Source organism: Sinocyclocheilus anshuiensis, unplaced genomic scaffold (assembly GCF_001515605.1).
Source record: "Sinocyclocheilus anshuiensis isolate Anshui unplaced genomic scaffold, SAMN03320099.WGS_v1.1 scaffold834, whole genome shotgun sequence".
NCBI classification, from domain to species: Eukaryota; Metazoa; Chordata; class Actinopteri; order Cypriniformes; family Cyprinidae; genus Sinocyclocheilus; species Sinocyclocheilus anshuiensis.
The window spans coordinates 572202-588076 of NW_015540885.1; the positions used below are offsets into that span (position 1 = coordinate 572202).

Here is a 15875-nt window from a genome sequence, read left to right on the forward strand (position 1 = left end):
ACACCGGCGTGCCGCTACGATGGCGTCGCTGACGAGCGCTCTGTGCAAACTTTGCTGTTTCTCGTGTTATTTTGTATTATTCGTGTTACTTCTTATACATGCTTTTGCTCAGACAGTACAGACTCTCATCCAGTATGATCGACAAACACTACTGGACATCCGATCTAACTTAAACTTTGGTTCGGAAACAACGCCACCTCGGAACTCCAGCTTCAGCATTTACGTGCTCCCATTGCTGCCGGCCTGCATCCTAAGACGCCGTCGGAAAAGGAGGAAAGGCAAACGCGCTGGAATTCTATGCAGATCGCGGAAAAGAAGTTTTAATCCTCCTCTCCCTACCATCTTGTTAGCCAACATACAGTCTCTGGATAACAAACTTGACGAACTTAATGCGAGAATCACATTCCAGCGGGACATTCGAAACTGCTGCGTTCTGGCTTTCTGTGAGACGTGGTTACACTCAGAAGTACCCGATACGGCCATAACACCGCCTGGATTCTCCGTTTTTCGTCATGACAGATCGCTAAACTCCGGTAAGAGCAGAGGTGGAGGCGTGTGCTTTATGATTAACACTCGCTGGGGCACTGATGTTACAGTTTTATCTACACACTGCTCCCCAGAGATCGAACTGCTCTCTATTAAAGTGCGTCCCTTCTACCTCCCGCGGGAGTTTAATTCAGTCATTCTCACAGTTGTTTACATTCCGCCTCACGTGGACAAAACTAAAGCATTGGACGAACTGTACAGCACCATAAATAGATTAGAAATTGCTCATCCTGAGGCTGCTTTCATCGTTGTTGGGGATTTTAACAGGGTGAATATGAGGAAAGTTCTTCGCTTTCATCGATTTTAACAGGGTGAATATGAGGAAAGTTATTCCTAATTTCTACCAGCACATAAATTTCCTAAATTTCCCGGATCAGACATTAGATCACTGCTATTCAACACTAAAGGACAGTTACAAACCCCTCCCCCGACCAGCATTTGGCAAAGGTGACCACATTAGCATACTGCTGTTACCAGCCTACAGACAATGCCTCAAACAGGAAAAACCGGTTTCTAAAACAGTTCACAAATGGAGTGAAGATGCCATCGCCACACTGCAGGACTGCTTTGAATCCACAGACTGGCAGATGTTTCAAGATGCAGCAGGAGACAACATACATGAATACACAGATTCTGTGATATGCTACATCAACAAATGCACAGAGGATGTTGTCCCATCCATTAATGTTAAATCATTTCCAAACCAGAAACCATGGGTCAATGGTGAGGTGCGTGCCAGGTTAAGAGCACGAACTGCTGCCTTCAACTCTGGGGATCTAACTGCTTACAAGAAGTCCAGGTATGACCTTCAAAAAACTATCAAATCAGCCAAAAGAGACTTTAGGGACAGAGTGGAGTCAGAATATCACGGCTCTGACCCCCAACGCATGTGGAGCAGTTTGCGCTATATCACTGACTACAAAGGAAGGAAAAGCAGTGTTGTGTCTTTGTCTGCCTCCTTACCGGACGAGCTCAATACATTCTATGCTCGCTTTGAGACAGGCAACACATTCCCTGCTGTGAAAATACCTGCTGACCTTGACACCTGCCCTTTGGTTCTAAACACACTCGAAGTGAGTAAGGCCTTCAAGAGAGTCAACGGCCGGAAAGCTCCAGGTCCAGATGGCATTCACGGACATGTTCTGAGGGCCTGCGCTGTCCAGTTAGCAGATGTCTTCACCAACATCTTCAACCTCTCCTTGAGACTAACAGTGATCCCCACATGCTTCAAGCAAACCACCATCATCCCTGTTCCCAAAAAAACAACTGTCTCCTGCCTGAATGACTACCGCCCTGTAGCACTGACATCAGTCATCATGAAGTGCTTCGAACGTCTAGTCAAATCCCACATCTGCTCCTCTCTACCTGACACCCTGGACCCATTCCAATTTGCTTACCGCTCAAACAGATCCACTGATGACGCCATTGCAATGGCCATACACTCTGCCCTGGAACACTTGGAGGGAAGAGACACCTATGTGCGGATGCTGTTTGTTGATTACAGCTCTGCATTTAACACCATCATCCCTACCAAACTTATAGCCAAACTGAAAGATCTGGGTCTTAACAGTCATTTATGTAACTGGGTCCTGGACTTCCTGACTGGCAGACCCCAGGTGGTTAGAATTGGCAACCACACATCCTCCTCACTCACACTCAGCACTGGTGCCCCACAGGGATAAACTGCTGCGTTCTGGCTTTCTGTGAGACGTGGTTACACTCAGAAATACCCGATACGGCCATAACACCGCCTGGATTCTCCGTTATTCGTCATGACATATCGCTAAACTCCGGTAAGAGCAGAGGTGGAGGCGTGTGCTTTATGATTAACACTCGCTGGGGCACTGATGTTACAGTTTTATCTACACACTGCTCCCCAGAGATCGAACTGCTCTCTATTAAAGTGCGTCCCTTCTACCTCCCGCGGGAGTTTAATTCAGTCATTCTCACAGTTGTTTACATTCCGCCTCACGTGGACAAAACTAAAGCATTGGATGAACTGTACAGCACTATAAATAGATTAGAAATTGCTCATCCTGAGGCTGCTTTCATCGTTGTTGGGGATTTTAACAGGGTGAATATGAGGAAAGTTCTTCCTAAATTCTACCAGCACATAAATTAAAACCGGAATACATGCTGCTCTTAAGTTTGTTATTTATTGTACTTGAACTGCCACTTAAATTTTCTTTCGTGTAGCTCTGCGACACTCTACAATGACATTTTGGACACTGTTCTACCCCCAATATTCTTATATCAGTACCTCAGGACTAATTAAAACTCTTAACACTGTCTACCCTTATTGTATCTGTTACTGCCACTTATTTGTATTTAATGCTCTGTCTGTGTTATTGTTCTGCCTATGGTCACTGAAGTCACTCAATATCTCAGTGCCCTCCACGTACGTCTATATCTGTGTTTTTTTTGTATGGTCCTGTTATTGTCACTGTATGTCTGAGCCTCGTCACAAGCATTTCAATGCCCAGTTTTCCCCAGTGTTAACTATGCAAATGATAAATAAATGCCTCTTGACTTGACTCTTGACTAAAACTAGCAATGAGATGCAGCCTTGGTCTGACACAAGAAGCAAGTCATTTGTAATTTTAACAAGTGCAGTTTCTGTGCTATGGTGGGGCCTGAAACCTGACTGAAACCTGACTGACTGCAGTCTGTATTAGACTGTGCAACCTGAGTTGGAGACATCTTATGAAGGTTTGTAGATCCTGGGTTGTGCAATCTAATCCAGTCTAATCTGTTAATTATTCAATGCAGTTGTGTAGGTTCGTCTTTACTAAGGGTGTGTTCTGTGTTGTATATAGTATCCAATCGTCATACTTAAGAAGAAAAAGTAAAGCTACCTTTATGGACATTGACTCAAGTAAAATTAAAGTAGCTCATTAGAAAAATACCCAACTGAAAACAGTAATTTATATTAAATTATAAAATATAAAAATAATGGCATAGATGAGTGTTGGGTTGCTGGAGTCTGTGTTAGGTAGAATATGTAAAAGTTAAAGGGATATTTTACACAAAAATGTTAAATTATCATCATATACTGATCCTCATGTTGTTACAAATCTGTATAAATTTCTTCTTCCGCAGACCATACATTAATTTTTTAGTTAATCAGTGTTAAGTGTACTTTTGCTCATTGTTAGATCATGTTTGTTTTTAATGATTCTACATCACTTTCATTTTTATATTAAAAAATTAATTTACCAAATTAATTCATTAATATCTGACAATGATGCCAAATGTGTTAGAGTCATAAACACCTTTAAGAAAAACTTCATATTATTCGTAAATGGTAGTAACATCCAGCTAAACTTTTCGGATCATAAACTGTTATAACAAAAATAAGTTCATGGCATATTATTGATAATTTACTTTACGATACTGTTTCTGGAGGTACCACGGTAGATCTCTGGCATCACACATACATAGCCTACATAAACTAATTAATTAATAAATGTGTGTAAGCTGCAACTATATATTGAAGCAAGGTTTAAAATACCCCTCGCAAATACATGATACCAGAATTCATGTACCATGATATTTATTTACATGGTACTCTGGTTAAACATCATGCCAAAACACCATGGTAATACTGTGGTACTTTTTGGTGCTTTGTTGTACGTGACGAGTGTAAATTGAAGTGTAAAGGGTGTAGTTGAGTCTATTTTTGGCAACATAGTAATAAAGAATGTTGGTTACATTCTAAGGCTCCTTCAGCTATAGCAGGCGTCGCCCATAATTCCATCTTCACGAGGTCCTCTGGGGGTCCCTAACACTAAACCACCCATTACTCCATGGTGTTCACATAAAACCAGGTACCCATGTAACCAGCACTCATGAAGAGATGCTCATATATTCAAATTAAATAGCAATTTCCAATACCTAATGAAGTACTTGTACTCCGTTACTGTACATCTCTGGGTGTATTAAGTACTCCCTAAAGACATTTACTCACCGCTCAATCCAACTACAAGCACAATACTGAGGGTGAGCAGGACACAAGCCCCAATAAGTATCTCCATCCTGTGTGCAAACAGGCTTCCCTTGAGTGTTTTCTCCTCTGCTAGAATGATATCAGTTTCATGAGATGATAAGATGCATGAGATGAGAGAGACTCATATTTATACATTTAGCAGACACTTGATACATTTTATCGGTATGTACTTTCGCTGGGGGTTGAACCCACAATCTTGATGTTGACATCATGTGTCACTAGTTGAGCTACAGAAATAGCGAAATCTCTTTGTGTATTTTACTATCTAGTGCAAATGCCTGAATGCAACAAGCTTAAACAATTAGGGTCAATGTATCGCATAACTAAAATGTTCTTGGGTGAGTTTGGACTAATGCGTCTGGCAGCCATAAACTATGCTAATGTTGTTTGGTTTTTAATTTTGTCAAGATCAGGAGAAAACTAGTGTACAACATGGAATTGAGTACACATTGTGATGGTCATTACCTGTAACAAAGGGCTGGACTTTAGTAACTGGCATTGAAAGGCTGGGCTGGGCTGAGGGGGTTTCTGTTAGAGGGCCTTTGGTTGGTTTGACGGTGCTGTCATCTGGTGCAGGACTGGCACTTGAACTGTCCAGCGGACTGGCCTTGAGCAGGGTTGGGGTATCCACAGCAGGAATGTCCTCCTCGGTTACAGAGACCACCTCTATTTTCTCAGGACATATCTGATCGGTTGCTCGCTGTGTGGAAGCATGAAGACCCCAAAGTGATCCAGCATTCTTCCTTAAGTATCATTTATACAGATTTTTCTTAGATGCTATTTCATTTATTCTATATAGCAAACCACTGTTGTTTTATTATTTAAATACTAGTACTTATTGATCTGATGAATCATCTTTTATTTTGTATGTTTTAAAATATTTCTGTTTATCTTAGTTATTATTTCAGCTTTGGTTATAGTAATTTTAGTACTTCAGCTATTCAAATTTATATAAAAAAATCAATTAATATTTATATTTGATTTTTTTTATTGCAGAATTATTTTAATTAACTGAGTAAAAAAAGTATATAACTACTCAGTTAATGAACTAAAAAGTTTCTCTCAACTAGTAGGTTGGATCTGTTCTGATGAGACATCAAAGAAAAAAACAATGCTAAATGCTAACACTAAAATGTTAACTTTTAAAAGGGAGAAGAAAATTCAGTTGCACTCTATTTTATAATATGTGTACTTACCTCTACTTAGAGTTTGCTTACCTAAGAAAGTACCTGGTATTATAACTACATGGGTTAAGGATATGTTTAGGGTAAGTTCGGGGTTAGTACTTAGTTATTACCCAGTTACTGTAATTACAATTACAGGTACATAGTATGTAAATGCATAACAGGACTGTAAAATAAAGTGCTACCAAAAATTCTTTCCATATGTTTTGTTGTTGATGTCAGCATTTACAGTATTTTGAAATAAATTCATCATAAAGCATGATCAAGATTTCACTCTAAAAAAATGCTGGGTTAAATACAACCCAGTGCTGGGTAAAATATGGACAAACCCAGCAATTGGGTTATTTTGACCCAGCAGTTGGGTTACTACCCAGAAGGTTAGGTTAAACATTTAACCCCACCGCTGGGTCAAAATTTGTCCATATTTTTGGGTTTGTCCATATTTTACCCAGCACTGGGTTATATTAACCCAGCATTTTTTAGAGATCAGAAGAATACTACACTGAAATTTTTTTTTCAAAGATTATTGGAGTACATTTTACAAGAAAATGCTATTTCAGTCTTTGTATTAATTGCTGTTTTTTTGTTTGTTGTTTTTTTCAGTCCCGTAGGGCAGATAGGATGATTACAGCTGGTACCTGCAAACATAAATGAGTTGCTCTGTGGTCTTACCTGTCCATCTGTTTGTGTTGTGTGTCTACAGGAAATAGATTCTCCATTTATATTAGCCCCAACATCTACACCTGCTGTAGACTCCAGCTCCTCTGAATTAGCCATGACTTACTTCATACACTTATCTTAACAGCACTCAAACATATACAGCAGATTTTAGATCTGACTGGGGAAAGACAGCAGAAGAGTTAAGGAGTAAGGAAGGTAGATTGTAATATAGCACACTATGATAATGGACCAAACAAACAACACACAAAAGTTCAACACATCTAATTTACCTAATAGAGTTATAAAGTCTTTGGTGTCTGATTAGCTTGAAATTTTGTCTTTCTGTTGATCTCTTCATTTTGGGTCTCCTCTGGTCTTCTTAACTCTCACTATTACACACTGAGACAGAGAGGGACATCTGAGATGTTGTGTCATTGTGAGAAGGGATCAGATGACCCAGCATCTCTCACTATACAGCTCAGCTTACAGAGAGGCCTGTGGCCCTGATTAAAATGCAAAGGTGCATGTAGGGCCTTTAAAGATAGGAGATATAGAAAAGATAGACTTTATAATGATTCGTTGTGATGAAATGAAAACTGACATGGAATCGGCTGTGATTGTGAGACCTTAAGGCCATTTGGTCAAGACAAAGTCCAGGAAAAGCATAGGTCGGAAAGTGAACGAAAGATGGCGTTAGTCTGGGTTTATTTTCAGCATTTGTTTGTGGTTAATGACTGTATTTGCATAAATACACAATTCTGAGCACAATGCTAATAGACAAACTTTGAATGTTGGCATAACAAAACCTTCTGTGAGTTTAACACAGTTTGAAGGCCTTAGCTAGTTTGAGTAATTGGACAGATTGAGAGAGAAATTTGTAGTTTGAAGGTTACATAAACCTTGTGTCCTTTAAATGTTTTGATAGTTTGAAGAGAGAAGGGATGAAGGGCTTTGTGACGTGTAGCAGGGCAGGTGAGAGCCGTGGGAGAGAGGCGAGGCCGGTGGTGCCAGTGTGAAAATGAGCAACACCTGTGCAAACACACCAGACTCGAGACCTGTGTGTCGCAGGTGTTTCTCATTAACACTGGCACCACCGGCCTTGCTCCTCTCTCACGGAGCCAACATAATAAAGGGACGTTTACACAACAACATTTTGGGGGCCATCGTTGGCATGTAAATGTATTGGTATATTAATAATGATTATGCATGTAGGGGGGGGTTATGCTTGTTTCTGTCAGGTAGTGTTTTGGAGCTGTTGTTATTGGAGAGCTCTATGGAAGACTAGCCTGTTTTTCCACCTATTTACCTGTCATGTCTTAAGGCCTGTTCACACCAAGGACAATAAATATCATGATAAAGATACAGTTCTAAAAATCATTCTCAATATTAAAGAATAGCAGAGTCCACACCACAGCTATAACGATAAAGACAGAGAGAAACGATATGATTGGAATCACTATAAGAAATTTTTCCAGCTGATGGAAGATAAAAACATCAGAATCAATCCTGCTATAACAAGCTCGAGAATTTTGTGCTTAGAACAGACAGATGATATCGTCCGCTGGTGTGGATGCTAATATAATTATACTTATAGTTATCTTTATAGTTATCGTTCTTGGTGTGAACGGTCCTTTATTCAGTAAGGAGTCCAAAATTCACTGTTATTCAGCATGTTCATCTTTATTTGGAGTTCAGAACTGTCAGATGGATCAGGTTTATTTCATTCAATACAATGAGATCAAATATAGCAGTTTGCTGAGAACTTGACATCCACTACATAGTAGTAAAATCATACATATCAAACTTATGCAGGACAAAATGGTTCACAGAAAATCCCGAAGTCTGTATTAGTTGTTGTTATTGTTACCTAAAACTATTAAAAAAACATTTTAGTCATTGAAAAGTTGCAATAAAAAATAAATAATAGATGAAAACATAAATTTTACAAATTATTATGAAAATTAGAAAAGTTGACAGTTTGACAATTTAAGTTGAAGTACTAAAATAACTAAATAGAAATATAAAAAAACAAAATAATGACATAAAATAATAGCTAATTAAAAAAAACAAAAAAATAATAGTATATAAATAATACTAAAATAACACTAGTATATATTTAGATCTCATTTACAATTAAATTATACACACAGAGACAAATAAATATGTACATATTTAAACATTCATTATAAACACAAATTATGAAGATATCATATACAGATAAAGATGTCACATTCACAAGTCATTTATCAATTTACACATTGAAAATAAATACAGACAAATATACAGGTGCATCTCAATAAATTAGAATGTCATGGAAAAGTTCATTTATTTCAGTAATTCAACTCAAATTGTGAAACTCGTGTATTAAATAAATTCAATGCACACAGACTGAAGTAGTTTAAGTCTTTGGTTCTTTTAATTGTGATGATTTTGGCTCACTTTTCCACGACATTCTAATTTATTGAGATGCACCTGTAGTTATGGTTAATTTGACGGATAAAATGTGCAGTATGTCAAAAATAAGTGACAGCTGTGCATAATTCACAGACTTCTTTCACCCTTCATCAGAATTCGGTGACATTTCGAGCATGGAGCAACATTTTGAAATAACTCTCGTTGACAGAATATGGTTAACAACGCAGAAATTAGTCCAAACCTCATGCTATCAACCACATACACAGCAGCACACAAACATGCCAAATATTAAAAATTAAAGGATTGCAGTGTAAAAGATTATTATTGTGTAGGCTACATAAATATAAAAATGCCTACATGTCATAATGGATAGTCATTGCATATAGAGAATCCGCCATGGCGCATGACAACTGCTCTTAAAGGGAATGGGAGATGAGACTCTGATTGGTTTATTGCATGTTATGCCCAAAACACACCCATTACTCATTAAGAGAATAGGGTCAACCCTTTTAGACCATGCGCCACGCCGACCGTTTTTCCCGTCATTAAACTAGCAAAAGTGGATTCGGATACGCCCTAAGTGCACCTGCGCCGTGCGCTTTAGACCATGCGCTTAGATCGTTAAAATAGGGCCCAATGAGTTTAATGAGATAAGGGTTTGCGAGGCAGGAAGTGAGTGCATGCCTGGTGCCGGCCCACTTTTTTTCCTTTCCTCAGCTGCCCTTGTTGCGACAAAGCCAGGAAAAATCCTGTGCTTAGGGAGGAGTATGTGTTGTAATGATTCTCCTCCATGTGCTCTTTAAACAGGCATTCATTTGAGAAGTTCTTCTACAAAAAAAAAGAGATATAATGTTAATGTATACGTTTGCAAATGTGTCATTATTTCAGGATGCACTTGATAAGAATAGTAATTATACCTTTCAAATAGCTGAAATTACTATTATTTCATATAGGTGTAAGAATTAACCCTATAAAGCCTACGGTGTCACATTTGATAGGCCCACATCAATACTTTCTAAGGCATATAAATTATAGACATGATCAAAATTGGCTGAAAAACCTGTTGCACACAATTTACTACTTTCCTTCGGTTGGCTGATTGATACTTTTTAGCAAGTAAAAGGCCTTTTGCTATAATTGTAAACATGCCCACCTTCAGGTCATGGTATCTCTTTGCTGTCTTTTTATGAATTAAACATGAGAATAACTTTTACACTGTTAGTAATATTCTTGAAATATTGAAATAATATTTCAAGATTATCCATACATTTTTTTTTAGAAAATTCTTGTTAATATGTGAGTATATGATAAAGCTTTTGAGGAATGTTTTTTTGTTCATCTCTCAATCATCATTGTATTCCATTGCATTATATGTTTTGCCCTGCAGAGCTTTGATCATAAAACTAAGCAATGAAATATTATCTTACTAAGACATATTATTGGGAGCTGCAGAGTGACAACTGATATTATATGCATTTTATGTGCAGTCACATTGTCAGTAGTTTGCTATACTGTTATAAAGATCTCAATGATTTACATTACACAAGCTACCAGAATTTCATCTTACTTTTTGGCCATATGAATAACAACATCTGCACCAAATTGCAAATTGCATAGTTTAGACCTCTATATCAATCTACATCAGCCATAATGCCTGATGTATCAAATATGACACAAAAACATATTCAGAAAATGTTCTTTTATATTTTGTGCAAAGGTTTAATAAACTGTTACATTACAAAGCATTAGATTTTTTGACTGGTTTCATATATCAGCCTTTGCAGGGTAAAATGTGATTCTGAGAAATGTAATGTTTTGCCATTAAGTTTCACGTCTTGTGTAACGGATGACCTTTCTCACCATCCCATGTGCAATTCCCTCCTGATTCATGCACAAATATCGTTCACTCTTCACACCACAGATACCCACTATGCCCGGCCTGACAGCAAACACTCTCAGCAAGCCTTAAAGACAAAAAGAGAATGAAGAAACACTCATTATTAAATAGAAATGAAAGAAATGGGAACAATATAAAGAAGATCAATTCATAGACTATTCTGACAATTTAATATGTGCAAATGAGGGATTCTTTCTCTGTATTAATGAAGGTTAGGTAAATAAATCATACTGTACTCAGAAGGCTCGTGAACGCCCCAAACACTGCCATTCATCACAATCTGTAGGTGGAAACCAATCCCAACACGGCAATACAGGAGCTGACGACGAGCTGGATTAGACTCCCCTATGGCTGCTGGGATATTCAAAGAGTAAAAATAATAACATCTAATAAATGTTGAACTATAAAATGTACAGTTAGATGGTAAGATGGGGGGCATCTGAAATCGCACACTTCCCTATTACATAGAAAAACAGTATGTGAACAAAGTAATATGTGTTTTTAAGATCCCATGAGGCCAATAGGAGAGGATTTGAGAATGACAGTGAAGCAACACAACTGTTGCTGGTAGGTGACATGACAATGACAACATGGCGGATGTAGTACGTCCAGATTACAATCAAACTACACACATTCATATTCTAAAGAACTTATTTTTTTTAACAGATGCTGGGGAATTGTTTACTCAAAAATGTACCTACTCAGACAGAGTATGATTTCAGACACAGCCAGGGTGATAAGGCTGCTGAAGGTGGTTATTTTGTAAAAGTTTGTTATTTTATGTTCTCATTGGTTAACATATTGTATTGAGTTAAATATATTTATAATCAGTGGTTACTAACAAACTTGTATGATTGCGTGCATGTTCTCTTGTACAAATTGTACAAATTGCCCTGCAAACACACTCGCATCGTGGTTTTGCTATCAGCGAAAAGTTATCAGCATGCGTCACAGATCTGTCCTTGTGTCTTTGATTACTTTAAACTAGACAGGACCTGATGCAAACTGCATACTGAAGCTCAGATCCTGTGTGTGAATGGCTGTATGTGTGATCAAAGCCGCCATGCCACTAACATGTGTCACTGGTCTCAGTATCAGCACAAGTCAGGGAGTATCAGTATGATTTCAGCATTGTTTTTATCGAATATCATGCATATAAGTGACCGAACGAACTTTAGAAAAAAATATCTAGGTATCAGAATAGCATACTACCATACTACACTTAATAGTTCTTATTATGTATCATATGCAAAATATGAGAATTTATGTATGCATTTTATGCCTGGATGACCTACTGCGACTTTTTGCAAATGTGCAACAATGTAGCATATGGTACTTAAAAAATACATTGTGTACTATACAGTATTCAGTCAGTAGTAGCTAGTAAGATAGTATTTCAAACCGTATGCTGGTACATTCATTCTGTTTTTAAGCAACAGATGTTGTTATATATAGGCAGTCTAGTAGACAGACAGCTGTCATTCGTTCAGCTGTCAAACCACATGTCATCTGTGCAGCTCTGTGTAAAAATGTATTATCACAAAACATGATGGCCTACTATTAGTCTGCTAATAGTAATAAAAAATTAATAAAGTACTGGGATGTTTGCCAAATGCACGTACACACATTATTTATGACACAAAATACAGTGTCATGTGACACACAGACATATCCACTGCAGTCATTCTCAGCCTTTTTGACTGCAAGGCCCCATGACTTTATTCAAAGGCTCCATGACTTTTCCAGTTGTTTGTGATTTGATGGATAAGGACTAATAATAAGGATTTTAAAATGCATTTTGTAGTCTGATAGACTATTTTAGAGTTTGGTATAACTATAAAAATGTATATTAAATTTTTAAAATTAATTTATGTAACCATTCCAGGTGTAGAAATCACACGTTGAAATTAGGCTACCTCATATATCTTGGTTTTTCAAGACAGTTGTTGAGATGGTGAATGTAATTAAGAACTGTCACGATTTTTAGCTGTTTTAGCTTATTTTAATGCTTTGTCTTAATTTAAGTCATTTTTAGACATCTTAAGGCCCAATTAGAAGTTTGCTGCAGAAGAACCACTGATGTACCATATATTCAGGCAATGATGTATGAGATGCTGTGCTATATTCTGAATATAGTCACAGTAAAAGGACATTAAGGTGCAACATCTTTTACCATGTTAAATTCACAAAACAGCATGGTCTTGAGTTCTGTATCACGTTTTAAAATGGCTTTTAAACAATTTTAGTCCAGAATTACCATATTTACAATCATTACATACATTCATTTCAGAAAATTTGCAATACAAAACAATTGTCTTAATGTGCTGTGATTAATCAACTATTTCTTCTTTCTATATATATATATATACCTTGTAATACCTATGTCATACCCATGTCATTATACAATTTTGTGTCCTCATATGTCACAAAAAATGTGCGCACACACACACACACACACACACACACATATATACACACATACACGCATATATATTTGGATTAACATTCCCATGAATAGTGAAAAAGGTGTTTTGAATAAACAAGCTGGTACAGATTGATCTTACCTTTCTCTCTCATTTTTGCATCCCTCATTGAGAGCTGCCACATGTGTCTCACGTGGCTGGTCTGGTCACCTGAGGACTCGGTTTCTTCATCTGTGCAGTTACATCTTACACAAATTGACAATATAACTGATATAAAGCATAAAAGCATCCAGTGGAAATCCATGAGAGAGGCATCAGGTACACAAATATGGCCTCCAGGTGAAGCACTTTGACATGCTGTCAGCTTGTGACCGCACTGACACCTGTGAAACAGTCTCTGAGGCCCAGAGTGTCCTTCCTCAATCACCAGTGCTTTGACTGACTGATATATTGAAACTAAACGAACATAATGTCCTGCACTCAGTGTAAACAAACTTCACTACACAGGGTCAGTGTGCCTCCACTCATCCTATCTCCATCCTTTATACATACATCATCTGCACTGATACCTACTAAATGAACATTCAGAACAGATGCATGTTCACAGAGGAAAGAACCCACGCAGATACACTTTTGTGTCTGTGTATATGACTACATAATAAAATCTTCTTATCATTTGAGTGATACAGTATCTCCTCGCTCATTCACATTCATAGGTAATGACACAAGTGAATGTGTATGAAGTGTACGAATGTATGAGGGCCTTAATTCGCTTCCATTTAAGTTAATGCACTACTACTAATAGTACAACTACTGTTGTTAATAACATAAAAATACCTGCTAATATTGTATAGATTTCACTATTCAGCAAAGGTTAACGTGGAGATAATTATTGCATTTTAATTGTATCAACAATTATGTGGAAGCTTGTTTCTGCCACAGAACTTTTTATTTCAGAATTCTTACTTTTTCTCGTAATTTTGAGAAATAAGTCAGAATTGTGAGTTATGTCTCTCGATTCTAAGAAACAAAGTCAGAAACTCAAAATTATTATACATTATATTTAATTCTGAGTGTATATCTCGCAATACTGACTTCATTTCTTGCAATCACAAGTTTACATCTTGCAAGTCTGACTTTATATCTTCATATCTCAGAATAGCAAGTTATTTTAAGAATAACTTGAACTTAAAAAATAAACTTGAACACTGACCACACTAGCACCTGTGAAACCACCTCTGAGGCCCAGTTCTTATATGGGAGTTTTGCGATTAATGTGTGATGATGTTTCCAGTGAGGCAAGAAGAAATGAGATTAAAGTGGTTGGTGATAAGTCGGTCAGTTTCCTTATTTATGAACTGGAGGCCTCAAACAGCAGGGTCTGACGTATGTGCTCTTTGTTCTCTGAAAGCACAAAATGTCTAAATCATTATGAAGAAAATGATAGGCCTCATATCTTAGGTTCCCTCAACATTAGCACTGACCATGGAAAGTGTGGAAAACTTTATTTCTTTATGTTTTGTGGAAAATTGGTTAATGCTGTACTCCTACACATTTTTAAAAAGATATGAGTTATCTACATGTACAGACTGATCAAAATAGAGCTGTTTTTTTTTTTTAGTCTTAAAAACCCAGAAGAAAAATAACATAGCCATAGCTTCCTTCTGGGTTTTTAGAAACACAGTTGTGGATTTATGGGTATAAAAAGTTCTGTGGTTATTAGTTAACATTACTGGAGTTGTTGTATTTAAAGTTGAGGTGAAATGGGTGTAGCAACAGATCTTTTCTTCCGTATTGTGATGTACATCCGAGTGAAACAGTGTTGAAGAAGAAAAAATGCAGCACATGGACTTGACTTTACACATTATCCTGCAGAATTTCAAACCCTAATCAAACAGCTAAAGGAGACCAGCTAAAACCAGCTACTTCCAGCTTAAACCAGCTAAGACCAGCCAACCAGCTTAGATTGGTTTTAGCTGTTCATTTTTTTCAGCATGGATAACATGCATTTTGAAATAGATTGGGTCAATTTTCATTCCATGTCAAATTGTAAGTATGTTTATAAACTGCCCATAACTCAAAAACAGGTTATTCTACAAATCCACAGGGAATTCAAGAAAGAACTCACAGTAGACATAAAACCAGGGCTGGCTTAAAAATTAACATAATGACTGAACAGCTCTATTCTGTGACTTTGAGTGATATGTTATAATTGTTTCATAAAAATTATTAACTTATAATGTAACTTATCTTGAGGAATTAGATTTTGTTATTTTCAAATGTAGCTTATTCTACAACAGACAAAGAAAAAACGTTTTTGATACAAAACGTGATCGTCTTGAATTCATCTGAAAGGAATGTGATTCAGTAAATTCCCTTCCTCTGGGTGGGATGAGAGTGACCAACTCATTTCAAATTCACAATCATGAGAACTAGTGTGCTGATTGCCTGATTCTTATATTCATAATTCTGGACAATTTGAGCTGAATCAAATAAGACTGTCCTTAAAAACGTTCCAAAAGCAATATTTCATTTATTAGATAAATGCTCTGAATTTTATTTAGTCCATTAACAGTTTGGTCATACAACGTCTTTGCAAAGTACCTTGCACATGTAACTTTATTAAAACTTTAAAAGTATGGCGTTATAGCAGTATTTTAATTACACAAGAACATCAAAGGGGTCATATGATGCGATTTCAATTTTTCCTTTCTCTTTGGAGTGTTACAAGCTCTTCGTGCATA

At 37.1% G+C, this 15875-nt stretch overlaps 1 protein-coding gene across 1 annotated transcript; it reads right to left on the reverse strand.

Moving 5' to 3' along the window:
• Positions 1-9453: 9453 nt before the first annotated feature.
• Positions 9454-13285, reverse strand: LOC107688669 (fibroblast growth factor 6-like). Its single transcript, XM_016486392.1, has 4 exons — positions 13273-13285; positions 10940-11062; positions 10672-10775; positions 9454-9639 (listed from the first exon to the last, which is right to left on the reverse strand). Exons 1-4 carry the CDS (start codon positions 13283-13285, stop codon positions 9454-9456), a joined length of 426 nt encoding a protein of 141 aa, XP_016341878.1.
• Positions 13286-15875: the final 2590 nt, after the last annotated feature.